The sequence below is a fragment of the Podarcis muralis genome, chromosome 18 (genome assembly GCF_964188315.1).
Source record: "Podarcis muralis chromosome 18, rPodMur119.hap1.1, whole genome shotgun sequence".
Lineage (NCBI taxonomy): Eukaryota > Metazoa > Chordata > Lepidosauria > Squamata > Lacertidae > Podarcis > Podarcis muralis.
In genome coordinates, this window is record NC_135672.1 from 991,095 (window position 1) to 1,005,133 (window position 14,039).

The following is a 14,039-nucleotide window of genomic DNA, read 5'->3' on the forward strand; positions in this document are numbered from 1 at the left end:
CCAAAGCCCCTGCAAAGCAGGTTTCCTGCATCTTGTTGCAAACACAGCCTTCTGGTGGGGGTGGACTCTCCTTCGCTGGAGGTTTTTAAACAGAGGTGGAATGGGCATCCGGCAGGGATTCTGTGTCTGCCATTCCTGCCTTGCAGGGGTTGGACAAGATGACCTTTGGGGGTCCCTTTCAGCTCTACAAGTCTATGATTCTATTTTTCCAGGTCATCAGTATCTGTCTTTTTGCTGCAGTAAGGGCAAACGCGACTCCCTTTAACAACTGCAGTGGATATCTTCAGGGAAGTTTTTCATGGTTGATGTTTTATTGTGCTTTTAATATTTTGTTGGGAGCCTCCCAGAGTTGCCTGGGCAACCCAGTCAGATGGGCAGCATATAAATATTAAAATTAGTAGTAGTAGTAGTAATAGTAGTAGTAGTAGTAGTAGTACGAACTTGCTACACATGAACAAGTTGCAGACACAAACATAGACTTGTCATGGACAAATTTGACAATCATTTTTATAAATACCATATTAGGTTAAGGTCTGGTTAATTACAATAAAAATGCTTTTTATTTTTGCAATGTACACAATATTGTTGTTCTGTTCTGTTTAGTTGTCTTCATGGGTACTATCTCTAGTTTCTTCTTTTCTGTGTCTTATCTTGCTCTGTGCACTTGTACTTTTGTACTTTTTATTTTTCAATAAAGAATATCAAATACAATTCTAAGGTTCTGAGCTTGCAGTTCTTGTAATCCTGGCTGCTCACTTGCCTTTTTATAACTCCGGGGCTGGGAATATCCAGGGCCTTCCAGAGCATCCTGAACTCAAATCTCCCAGCAGCCAGCATGGCTAGTGGTCAAGGCCAATGGAGAGTTCTCCTCCAGCCCCCATCTCTCTTGCCAAGGTCCTTTAAAAATATATATTTAAAAATTTCAATAGTTTACAAATTTAATACAAAACAATACTTTCCAATTGATTTTCATTCACCATTTGACTCCCCCTCCCCCCAGTGTATTTGGGCAATCTATCCGGAAGATAAATTGTATTTTGAGGAGTTAGTGATCTGACCTAGTTACTCTTCCTGCCTCTGTTCCTTAAGGACTTTGACAGAACACCTTTAATGCCCTAATCGGAAGGATGTGGTAGTGCTGGGTACCTTCTTCGATGTTGGACATTGTTTTGAGAAAGTGAGGCAAGCCACACAGGCTAGCTATCTATAAATCAGATGGTTGTGGGCAGAGTTTTAGAGAAGCTCGTGCGCAGGCTGATGGGCTATTTATATATTGCTTGCTGTTTAGAATAAACTCTTTAATCTTCTCACTCGTGTTTTGTACAGTGGTACCTCTGGATACAAATGGGATCCGTTCCGGAGTCCCGTTCGCATCCAGAAGTAAACGTAACCGGTGACGGCACGTCTGCACACGTGTGTGTCGCTTTTCGCCGTGTCTGCGCATGCGCAAGCAGCGAAACCCAGAAGTAACGAGCGCAACTCGAACACGCTCAACATGAAGCATATTCAACCCGAGGTATGACTGTATTATTTCTTAATCTCATTGCCATGCATTCGGCAAGACACCATGGTTTCCTCTTCTTTTCTAATATTGCTGCATATTATAATTATTCTATGTCCTATCCTTTCCAATTGTTCCCAAATACAGTAGTACCTCTGGTTAAGAACTTAATTCGTTCTGGAGGTCTGTTCTTAACCTGAAACTGTTGTTAACCTGAAGCACCACTTTAGCTAATGGGGCCTCCCACTGCTGCCACACAATTTCTGTTCTCATCCTGAAGCAAAGTTCTTAACCCGAGGTACTATTTCTGGGTTAGCGGAGCCTGTAACCTGAAGCGTATGTAACCTGAGGTACCACTGTACACATTTTACTGCTGTTCCTTCATTCAAATCCTACTTGGGTTTTTACATGTTTACAATGATTCTTTAGATATTCAGCAAAAGCTTTCCAATCCTCCCTAAAACCTGCCTCTTCTTGATCTCTAATTTTTATAGTTCGCCATATTCTGTCCATTTTATCTGCCCCTCTCCTTCGGAAGGTGTCGCCTCCTCTTGCCATTTTTGCATACATAATGCCCTCACTGCTGTTGCTGCACATAGAAATAAGTTTGTCCGCCTTTTTGGAACATTCATCTCAGTTATCCGTAATGGACGGACTTCTGGGGTTTTGTTGAAGAGTTGCCTTAAATATTTTCTTTACCTCACTGTAAACCACCTCCCCCAAACCCTTAGCCACTCGAAATGTCCACCACGTATAGTAAAAAGTACCTTTGACTTCTTTCCATTTCCAGTGGATACCTGATTCAGATTTATGCATTTTTGCTCAGTTACTTGGTGTCAGAGACCACCTGCCACCAGCAAGTCACAGGGTTGGGAAACCCCCGTTGCTCTTCTGTGAAACAGGAATTATGGTCACAGGGCTCTTGTGAAGTCAGAGCAATTTTTATAAAGTCCAGTCACCCCCCTCCCAGGCCGGGTGACCAGCTCAGAATGCGGATTTTGCACACTTGTGACCGAGGAATGAGCCTGGACTTTGGCCATTGAGACACTGGCAGATTTTTCAGAAAGCACCAACTGTGGTGGAGTCAGTGAGGCAGTTTGAAAGGCAGCGCCGTGTAGTGGTTAGAGGGTCAGGCTAGGATTTGGGTTCAAATTCCTGTTTGGCTGTGAAGCTTGACCTTTGGGGCAGCTCACTGTCTCTTGGACTGGCCTACCTTCACAGGGTTGTGGGATTAAATGAGCTCTCCGGAATAAAGAGAAGCTGGGCTATAAATGCAATTATTAATAAGTTTGCTCTCCCGGCATCATGGGCTCCCCTTCTTGACTTCTGCTCCCCGCAAACCACAGCATTTGGGGGCAGGTTAAGGCAAGAAGCTGAAACATGTATTACCATCTTTTTAAGGAAGAGGCGATGCTGCGTTATTTGGCCATTTTTAACCGACTCCAAACACCTGACACAAGTGAGTTGCTTCAGCAGGTTACAACTCCCTTGCCCAGCAATCCTTAGAATTTTGTTTTGCAGAGATCACTCCCAGATTTTCTATTTTAAAAATAACATTCCTCCAAATGGTGTGAGATCAAGTATGATCCAAGAGTCAAAAGTTTTGATCTCAGGCAAAACCATTTTAGAGCTGCAAAGTATTTAACCCACCAGAAAGGGCTTTCTATAAACAGCTGGAGAAATTGGACAGTTCCTACAGAGTCTATTCCTCAATGCTAAATGAGTAATTATGATGCATAGCTTATTTTTCCATTGTTGCTTTGTTAACCATGTTTTATAGATTGTGATTGTTTCAGTGAAGATTTGTTAATTATTCTATATGATTCCATTTGATTTATGCTGTATTCCTATTATGTTCTATCATTGTTATTCATTGTTCGTAAGCCACTCTGCAACTCATTTGAATGAGAAGTGGCATTAAAAAATATAATAAGTCAAACATCAATCAATCAATCAATCAATCAATTACCTTGAAGTCTTTTGTTCAACCACAAAGAATTCAGGTGACCAGCTGTTTGCAGGGCAATGACCTCACGTCCCTGTTGAGGACTGCATTGCCGGGGGTTGGGCAAGATGACCCTCAGGGGTCCCTCCCATCTCGATGGAAAAAAGTCTGCCTTTGCAAAGCTGGTGTGCTCCAAGGCTGCAAACACCCCCCCCCCTGCAGCTCAAAGCCTCTGGGCACAGCACCAGGTTGGCAAACGAGATGGCAGATTCAAGAAACACAGGTCATGATTATTCGCTTTCAGAAAGTAACAAATTTTTTATTGCAGCTTTTAAAATCAGATATAAGAATATATAGATGTATTTGATTCTCTCTCAGTGCAAAAAAGTCATTTTGCGTGTTTTTTCTCTTAAATAGATAAATAAGAACTTCTCTGCATCCAGTTCATTTTTTAATTTTTTAAAAAAGGAGTTCATTTGCAAACTGTCTTTTTTTTTGTAAAGCTGTCCCGCAGACGCTAAGGATTCTGCTTCCGTCTGCCTTTCTCTCGGCAAGAGGGCATCTGTGCAATCCTCCCCAAGGCAGCAGATCCCTTTCCCGGCAGCACAAAGGAAGGCGCGGCCCTCCTCTTCCTCTTCCTGCTGAGCAGTCAGCTGACGCAGGAGCTTGCAAGTCAGCAGGTCACCAGGCAGCCTCCTCCTCCTCCTCCTCCTCCTCCTCCTCCTCAGAGATCATCTCCATCGCCTCGTCTCTCTGACTCACCACCCACCACTCTGCTTCTGCTGGGGCGGCCAGTCGTGGTTTCGGTTAGTTTTTTTCTTAACAACAACAACAAAAGAGAACGCTTTCTCTTCCCTTCTCGGTTTATTTTTCCCAGTTGGCAAGGTGGCATCGTGGGGCGGCTCAGCGTGCCTGGAGGGTGACATAGGGCACCCACTCGTTGTTGCAGCGGCTCTCTTCGCAGTAGCTGGCAACCTCTGCCAGGCCCTGGGTCTTCCAGGAATCCGTGTGCGGGTTCTGTGGGAGAGAGGGGGAGGGAAGACACATGAAACCTCCAGTTGCAAAAACAAGATCCTTTCCAGAATGTCAGAATACAAGGACCCAGGAGAGACCAGGGTTCAAATCCCTGCATTTGGCCATGAACCTCTCTGCCTAGCCTACCTCGCAGGGGTGTTGTGGGGACTGAGCGAGGGAGTGGAGGAGAACTGCATATGACACCTTGAGGGGCCTGTATCTTCTTGGAGGGCATATAAACATGGCAAATAGATAATCAGAAAAGCATTCTGCCCCCATCTTGCAATCCAGAAGGCAGCTCAGGAAGTGCTGTTTACACAGCTCACATCTGGCTGGGCTAAACTGTGCATGTGCGCTCTCTCCCTCTCTCTCTCTCTCTCTCTCTCTCTCTCACACACACACACACACACACACACACACACAGGAGCAAAAATGACATTTCAGGAATTCCTCCCCTCCCTGGAGGAGGAAGAACATTCCGATCTGGGCCAGTCAGGGGAGCTTGTCAGTTTCCCAAATGGCGCTGAGACAACAGACTATTCCCTTCCCCCCGAGACATGTTGGGGTGATGCGCCCCCTTCCCATAGTAGGAAGGGCCTCCCAAGGGCCATACATGACGGCCGACCTCCCCAAAAGCTGCCCCCCACATTTGTCCACCTCCAGAACTTCTCTTTTTAAGAAACAAAACACTATTAAACTGCAGGATGCAGCGTGAAAGCACCCATCTCTCCCCTGCTGAAGCAAGGCTAAGGCCTGCAGGCTGGGCATTTCCCCCCTACTTGTGGACCCCCAGAAACACTGCCCAGGCTTGTGCCCCAGAGGGTCACTTTGGTGGTGCTAACACAGCAGTTTGGCTTCACCCCCGGAGGGGCACTCCATTGATCCCGATGCTCCTTGCGCCCGGCCGGCCTGCACCCTCCCCATTTCCCGACCAGGCGAGTCCCCCATGTGCAGCTGGTGAGGCTCCTCTCCTGGCACCGTCCCAGGAAACCTCGGGCATGCCAGGGCCACGTGGGCGCTGCCAGCTCAACTCACCGTCACCAGGATGCAATGCAGGTCCTGTGGCTCCGCGGTGTCCTGGGAGCCGTCTCCCAGCACGGCCGCCAGCCGCTCCATGCCGGACACGCGCAGGATGTTGATGTCGTTGTCACAGCAAAAGGCCTGGATGAGCGTGAAGTGGATCTGCAGGGCAATGTCATCCTCGTCTTCTTCATCGATGGCGAGCAAGCAGAGGACCACGCTGTCCGGGTCCCTGGGGAGAGGAAGGGGCAGGAGAGTTAAGGGCGGCTCCTTCCAGCCCAAGCCCCAAACCAGGGCCGTTCCCTGCTTCCACCGCTCCCTTGAGCCCACTGGCTTCATTTTAGCCCCCTATTAAAAACTTACACACTCTATTTTATCTACATATTAAAATGTTACATATTTTATTTTAGCTACTTATTAAAAAGCTACACGATCTTAGCTACCTATTAAGAAGATGTGCATTTTAGTTGCCCATTAAAAAGCTACATGCTTTATTTTTAGTTACAAAAGTGTATATACTAAAAGTTATCTGTTTCCATCTATTTTTATAGTTACATATTGTAAGTAAGTTACTTTGTTTTCTGTTTTTTACTTTTTTATTGTTGCAAGGTTTGGTTTTCCTAGATGCAAATCAAAGTTGCCTCCCCCCCCCCTTCCAACGTCATTTATCCGTTTCTGAAAATAAATGAATATAGTTGCTTGTATGTTTCAAAAAGCAATGATTCGCATGCCCTGTGAATTTGAACTAAACTGGCGGCACAGACAAAGCCTTGCTTTTGAAACACACACACAAACCACAAGAGTCACTTACTGGAGCCAGAAAAAATGCAATAAAAAAATGACTTACACATTCATGAGTTTGGCAGACTCGTAGACCCCAACTGTCAAGGCCCCCTGCCTCTGGGCGGCCACAAGGAGCTGCTCCACAGCTTCACTTACTGACTTCATCCTTTTGGGGGAGAAGAAGGGAGAGAAGAAATGAGATTTTGGCACCAGGAGCAAAAAAACCCAGAGCAGAAACTTCCACTTCACTTTTTTCCCCCAGACACAAACTTACTTGTTTTCTGTGTTATCGCAAGACACCAGCTCTTCCAGAGTCATGTTGCAATTATAATCCACAGTGGCGCAAAAGGGGGGGGAAAACCAGTCCAGGTAATGCCAGAAAAATTGGTGGGTTTTTTCTTCCTTTCCTTCGTTCCTCCCAGCAAAGCGACGTTTCCCCACAAGCCAGAAAATCCAGATGTTCCTGCGAATAAATCCCAGCGGAAGGACAAGGCGATTTCCAAAGTGGTGGAGGAAAAATAACAAGGCACAAAGAGAGAAATGACGATCCAGTCCAGCACAGACGCTGCTTCGGCGACGGATCGGATTCTGACTCGGCCGGAGCAGCTGACGGCGCTTTTTATAACCTCCCCAGCAGGGGCGGGGCTCGAATTGGTCCTTTCCTCCTTCTGATTGGCCCTCGAGCCACAAAGGTCGGCTCCGGGAGCCCCCGGATTGGCGGAGGCGCGCAGGAGCCACCACGTGGGGGAGGAGAAATGTTGCAACTCGGAAAAGTCCGACGGAGGCGCTTTGTGCTCTCGCGCGCGGCTGTTTTTTGCTGCTTCAAAGAATTGCGTGTCTGTTTTTTCTTTTCCACCCCCCCCTTAAAAAAGAAGAAGCGAGTTTCGGTTTATTTTTCCCAGCAGCAGCAGTTCCTGCTTAGGAGATTTCCACAGAAAACAGGGCCGGGCACAATGGTTACACACTTTCTGGCTGCGCGCCCCTGTTTTGCAGAATTTCCCCGAAACGTTGCAATCGGAGGGAGCCAGGGCGAAATAGGAATTAATAAGAACAGCAGCAATCGCGTAAAAAGAAGCAATGCAAGGCAGTGCAACACACAGCGCCAAATTTATAGTAATTGCAAAAATAAATTACGCAAGGCGGTTGGATCAGCATGCACGGATAGGCTTTCCCTACGAAACCGTTCGGGTTGCTTTTCTTTCTTCAAAATCATTGGGATTTTTTAAAAGAAAATTGCAAGCCTGTTGCGCTCAAATAAAAGAGACGGCGTTTGCAGGCAACAGAGAGCGAAAATAAAAGTGGGGTTTGATGAGGGTAGTGGGGCAGTTGGGGCGCTGTGCCCCCCCCCCCCACTATGCAAGGAGGAGGAGGAGCAGCCGGGCGCGTGGCGTGGGTTGGCGCGTGGCGTGGGCTGTGCAAATATCACTCGTGGTTTCACACTCCTCTGACTCACTCGCTGGAGCTTGCACATTTTTTCTCGGGTGTGTGGGGAGAAAAGCCACGCATGCAGCTTGCGAGCTCCACCCACCCCTCAAAAAACCTCTCCCTAATACAACCCCCCCAACCCCGCGCCCCCCAGGCCTGAAGTCCATTCCTGCACTTTGCAAATTGCACCTTTTTCTTCAAAACCCCATTCTCTCTCTCTCTCTCTCTCTGACCTCCCCTACCACCCTTAAAAACAGACAAACGCCCTACTAATTTCACTGGTTTCACTAATTGCAAAATCCCACAGTGTCAGTTTTGCTCCGGAGCAAACGCGCGCCCGACCGAGCTGGCGAGACGCAGGATCTGTGCAACTCCCCGACTCAGGAAATAAAGGCGCAGAGCTCTTCTCTCCTTGTTTGGCGGAGGGTCGGGGCCCGTCCGCGGCGAGCCGGACCCCTGCCGAAGTGGGTGACGGGTCAGCCATCGGTCTGGCACGCGGCTTGACCCCGCTTGCACCCAGAGAGAGGATCCGGTTTTACAACCGCGCCGCGCAGGAGAGATGATTCAGCCCCGACTCAGCAAACCCAGCCCGGATCGGATGGGGACAAAAAGTGCTGTTTTCGAGAGTGAATTATGTCTATGAGCAAGAGGAGATGTGATGGAGAAGGAGGAACCAGGACCCGGCGGGATCAGACCCACCCAACCAACCCACCTCCCTGTCTCCAGCAGGGGACGGTCAGACGACACCCCCCCCCCACCAGAGACCTCTATTTCTTTATTTCATGAAATTTATGCACTGCAAAAAATAAAAACATACCTCAAAGTAGTTTACAGGAAAGACAAAACCATAAAATTATTAATAAGAAGAATTAGTAAAGTCAAAAGAGCATGAGACTCAGTCTGAGGATTTGGGGTTCGATCCTCATGTTGCACATTGCAGGGGGTTGGACTGGATGACCGTCAGGGTCCCTTCCGACTACCATTCTAGAAACTGAAGGAAAGAGACTTATTAAGGCAGCAATTATAAGTTAAAGCAACAGAAGAGGAAAACATGCATCAGCTTTCTGAACCAGTGGGCAAAGGTGCTTTTAGCAGGCACCAAAAAGAGTCCCGTGAATGAGTCTGCCTGATGTCAATAGGCAGGGAGTTCCAAAGGTCAAGAGGAAAACAACCTCTCCAGTCAACATGGCAAGGTAGATTGCTCCTGGAGCTGGAGGATTGCTCAAAGAGTAAGGCTTGCTCCAGGAACAGAACAGGCCAAGAACCATCTGGCATCTCCAGGGAGCCCACAAGCCTTTGAAAGGCCGCTGCTCTGTTGACTCTCCCTGAGCCTGGGGGCAGGATTCTCCCGCTCCCACCATGAATTTGCCTTAAGGCCCCCCTGATGTCAAGCCACCTAAAGACTGGTAGCCACACATCTTGTGGCAGTGAGTTCCATACATTTGTTGTAGGCAGCTTATTATTAATAATAATGATAATGTTATTATTTATGCCTGCCCAAAGACATTGTGCACTTTCAACCTGCTGCTGCTTCACGTGATTGTCTAACTCGCCCCCAAAGTCCTAGGGTCACACAAAATAGAGAAGTTGATCTCTCTGATCTCTTTCACAGATTTTATGACCTATTTACATATCTGAGATTGCAACTTAAAAATAAATTAAATTAAGGCAAGTGAGAAGCAGTATGGTTAGAGTGACAGCCTAGCAGTGGGCTCTGGGTTCAAATCCCTCCTGCCACATTGTTCATTGAATGACCAGTTATTATTTCCTCGCCTGACCTTCCTCACAGGGGGGTTGGGAGGACAAAGTGGTTGGAACCCCGACTCAGCAATGATGCTAACTAGACATGCAAATGATATTAAATTGAACAAATTTGCCGTGCACATGATGGGGACCAGAAGGTAGTTTTGCTGTGCACTCCTAGGCTGAAGGGAAGCACCCAGCACCCTGCAAACGCCAGAGGAGCGAGCCCGCCCTCTGGTGGCCAAGTGCAGGAGCAGCACCCACTGCCAGGAGGCAAATTAATAATTCCTCCTTCTGCCACCCTCTTCCAGCAGCAGAGAATGAGAGAATTGTGGGTCATCCAGTCCCACCTCCTGGGATGCAGGAATCTCAGCTAAAGCATCCAGGACAGATGCCATCCAACCTGTGCTTAAAAACCTCCAAGGAAGAAGAGTCCTGACCCTTCCCAGGGAGACCATTCCACTGTCAATCAGCTCTTGCTGTCAGAAAGTACTTCCTGATGTTGAGTCAGAATCTCCTTTCTTGTCACTTGAAGCCATGGGTTCGAGTCCTACCCTCCAGAGCATGAGAGAACAAGCTTGTTCCCTTTTCCACGTGGCAGCCCTTGAGATGTTGGAAGATGGCTCTCAGTCTCCTCTTTTCCAGGCTAAACAACTCCTTCAACTGTTCCTCATAGGGCTTGGTTTCCAGACCCTGGATCATCTTGGCTTCCCTAGTCAATAAGGACTAGTCTCTTGAGAACGCTTGAGATTCCCAGGCTTGGGGAAGCCTTTTGTCCTTGTTATAATGCTGCATAATGAGCACATTTAGTAAATAATGTTTTATTCTCTTAAACTTCTAGTTGCAATCTGATTTGAGACAACTAAATGCATATATTAATAACAATAATAATCTGAACTGAATTAATGGCCAGATGGGTCACCAACTGTTATGGTGTTACTAACCGTGCCTTGAACTTGGCAAATTGGCAAGCAGTGCATATCTCTGAGTGCAGCTGCTATATGCTGACCAGGCTGGGTTCCTGCCAGGAATTGTGCCACAATATATAATAAAATTATAATTATATATAATATAATTGTGGGACGCGGGTGGCAATGTGGGTTAAACCACAGAGCCTAGGGATTGCCGATCAGAAGGTCAGCGGTTCGAATCCCCGTGACGGGGTGAGCTCTTGTTGCTCGGTCTCAGCTCCTGCCAACCTAGCAGTTCAAAAGCACGTCAAGTGCAAGTAGATAAATAGGTACCGCTCCGGCAGGAAGGTAAACGGTATTTCCGTGCGCTGCTCTGGTTCGCCAGAAGCGGCTTAGTCATGCTAGCCACATGACCTGGAAGCTGTCTGCGAACAAATGGCCTATAGAGCGAGATGAGCGTGCATCCCCAGAGTCGTTTCTGACTGGACTTAACTGTCAGGCGTCCTTTACCTTTACCTATTATTATAATTATTTATTAAATTTGTATACCACCCTCTGCAGATCTCAGGGTGGCTCACAACATGAAAATACAAGATAAAAAAAATAACTACAAAAACAATAAAAACAAGAACAACCAATAATCCTCCCCCCCCCTACACATTTTAAAAAGGCACTGGATGTTAATCAGCAAAAGAACTGGAAGAGGAGGAATCATTTCAGCTGGTGCCTTGGGGAGAGTGTTCCACGAACAGGGAGCCACCATAGAAAAGGCCCCATTTTCATGTGCCACCCTCTGGACCTCTCATGGAGGAGGCACATGAAGAAGGGCCTCAGAAGATGATCTCAGTGTCTGCGTCGGTTTATACAGGGAAAGATGGTCCTTCAGGTATTGTGCTCTTGAACCTTTTAAGGCTTCAGAGGTCAAAACCAACACTTTGAACTGGGCCTGGAAACTAATTTGCAGCCAGTGCAGTCAGACCAGGATCGGTGTAAGATGCTCAAACCATCTTGCTCCAGTCAGCAACCTGGCTGCTGAATTCTGCACCAGCTGAAGTTTCTGAACCGTCTTCAGAGGAAGCCCTACGTATAATGCACTGCAGTAGTCTAACCTTGAGGTTGCCAGAGCATATTGAAATAAAAAAAGTAAGGTGTGTATATATATATGTGTGTGTGTGTGTGTGTGTGTGTGTGTGTGTGTGTATATATGAGAATAAATGTTCATAAACGTACCAACCAAGCGCATACATAGATGTGTGGACCACATGTCTGGAGCAGCACAGGAGGACCTCCCTAAAACTATTTTCACTTCCAAACTGACCAAATGATTCACTCCTAAATGTGGATTACAAAATCTTTGCAGACATTTTGGCAAATAGATTTAAAAAAGTGCTAAACGAAGTAATTCACAAGGACCAGGCAGGCTTTCTCCCAGGTAGACATTTGTTTGATAATACCAGGAACATTATTGATATTTTGGAACTTTTGCAAACTAACATTAATACTAACTAAAGCAGTGTTAATTTTCATTGATGCGGAGAAGGCCTTTGACAATATTTCCTGGAAGTTTATGAAGAAAAATTTGGAAGGGATGGGAGTGGGACGGGGGTTTGAAAATGGTATAGAAGCAATTTATTCAGAGCAAAAAGCTAAATTGATAGTGAACAATGTGGTGACAGAAGAGTTTAAAATTGAAAAAGGAACACGACAGGGGTGCCCCCTATCCCCTCTTTTATTTATCTCAGTCCTGGAGGTGCTTTTGAACATGATTAGGGAGGACCGGTTGGTACAAGGAATACAGGTCGGAGTGAAACAATATAAACTGAAAGCTTTTGCAGATGACTTGGTTTTAACATTACAAGAGCCAGAATCTAGTACAAAAAGAGTTTTAGAACTGATTCATGAGTTTGGTCGGGTGGCGGGATTTAAGTTGAACAAGCAAAAAACCAAGGTTTTGGGAAAAAACTTGACATCTTCAGAAACAGATGAGTTTCAGAAGGAGACAGAACTAAGTGTGGTAAAAAAAGTGAAATACCTTGGGGTTCATTTGTCTGCTAAAAATTTGAATTTATTTAAAGACAATTATGAAAAATGTTGGTCGGAAATCAAAAAAGATTTGGAAATTTGGTCAAGATTGAAACTTTCCTTGTTGGGTCGAATTGCAGCTATAAAAATGAATGTATTGCCAAAAATGTTATTCCTGTTTCAAGCCCTACAGATTGTGGACAGAGTGGAATGTTTTGGAAAGTGGCAGAAGGATATATCCAAGTTTGTTTGGCAGGGCAAAAAGCCCCGGATAAAGTTTAAAATACTAACTGATTCGAAAGAAAGAGGGGGGTTTGCCCTGCCGGACCTGAGATTATATTATGAAGCTGCGGCCTTCTGCTGGATGAAGGATTGGTTACTCCTTGAGAACACTGATGTCCTAGATCTGGAAGGGTTTGACAATGCTTTTGGTTGGCATGCATATCTGTGGTACGACAAGGCAAAGGTTCATAAAATGTTCAAAAACCATATTGTCAGAAAAGCAATATTTATGGTCTGGACAAAATACAAAGACTTATTAGAAGGTAAGACCCCGAGGTGGCTTTCACCAGCAGAGGCCAAGGCCTGGAAAAAACCCAATATGGAGGTTGGTTGGCCGAAATATGGGGAAATCATAGAAAAAGTTGGAGAAAATTGGAGGCTGCAGAGTTATGAAAAATTTAAGAACAAGGTGCAAAATTGGTTCCATTATGCTCAAATACAAGAGGTTTTTAAGTTGGATAAAAAAACAGGCTTCCAGGTGGAAAAATCGAAACTAGAGACAGAATTGTTAGAACCAAAGACTAAAGTACTTTCGAGAATGTATAACTTGCTGCTTAAATGGAACACTCAGGATGAGACAGTCAAATCAGCAATGATAAAATGGGCTCAGGACATTGGGTACAACATTATGTTTGAAGACTGGGAAAGGTTATGGACCACTGGTATGAAATTCACGGCATGTAATGCCTTGAAAGAGAATATTATGAAAATGATATACAGGTGGTACATGACCCCAGTCAAACTTGCTAAGATATATCATTTGTCTGATAATAAATGTTGGAAATGTAAGGGGGCTGAAGGGACATTCTTTCACCTCTGGTGGACTTGCCCAAATGTGAAGGTCTTCTGGGAAATGATTCACAATGAGTTAAAAAAGGTGTTTAAATACACCTTTCCTAAGAAACCAGAGGCCTTTCTCCTGGGCATTGTCGGCCAGAAGGTGCTAAAGAAGGACAGAACTTTTTATATGTATGCAACAACAACAGCAAGAATACTAATTGCAAAATATTGGAAGACACAAGATTTGCCCACACTGGAAGAGTGGCAGACGCAGTTGATGGACTACATGGAATTGGCCGAAATGACTGGCAGAATCCGAGATTTGGGAGAAGAAACAATTGAAGAGGATTGGAAAAAATTTAAAGACTATCTACAAAAATATTATAAGTTATATGAATGTTAAGAGTTTGCATGATTTAGAAAATTTAGCTTCAGCAACAAGATTCGGTGATATGGAAACTAAGTTATAATTATGAAAGGACTAATGTTTAAAGTAACATCATATTTATTTTAAGATAAAGTAATCAGATAAGTATCTTAAACATAAAGTATAACTATTTGAAAGTACAAAGGAATGCATGAAACAAGGTAATAATTTGCTGATATCTTTATT

General features: G+C 45.4%; 1 protein-coding gene across 1 annotated transcript; it reads right to left on the minus strand.

The window, feature by feature from the left end:
- Positions 1-3,744: 3,744 nt before the first annotated feature.
- On the minus strand, positions 3,745-6,844 carry GADD45B (growth arrest and DNA damage inducible beta). The gene is made up of 4 exons (XM_028713936.2): positions 6,538-6,844; positions 6,328-6,429; positions 5,496-5,712; positions 3,745-4,463 (listed from the first exon to the last, which is right to left on the minus strand). Exons 1-4 carry the CDS (start codon positions 6,579-6,581, stop codon positions 4,350-4,352), a joined length of 477 nt encoding a protein of 158 aa, XP_028569769.1. The 5' UTR covers positions 6,582-6,844; the 3' UTR covers positions 3,745-4,349.
- Between the last annotated feature and the right edge of the window lie 7,195 nt (positions 6,845-14,039).

Excerpts from the sequence above, each read along its gene's own strand:
- GADD45B (XM_028713936.2), bottom strand. The coding sequence starts at position 6,581 with ATGACTCTGGAAGAGCTGGTGTCTTGCGATAACACAGAAAACAA. Across the intron at positions 5,713-6,327 it reads TCTGCCAAACTCATGAATGT|GGACCCGGACAGCGTGGTCC; the intron begins GTAAGTCATTTT and ends TCCTCTCCCCAG. Across the intron at positions 4,464-5,495 it reads TGCATTGCATCCTGGTGACG|AACCCGCACACGGATTCCTG; the intron begins GTGAGTTGAGCT and ends TCTCTCCCACAG.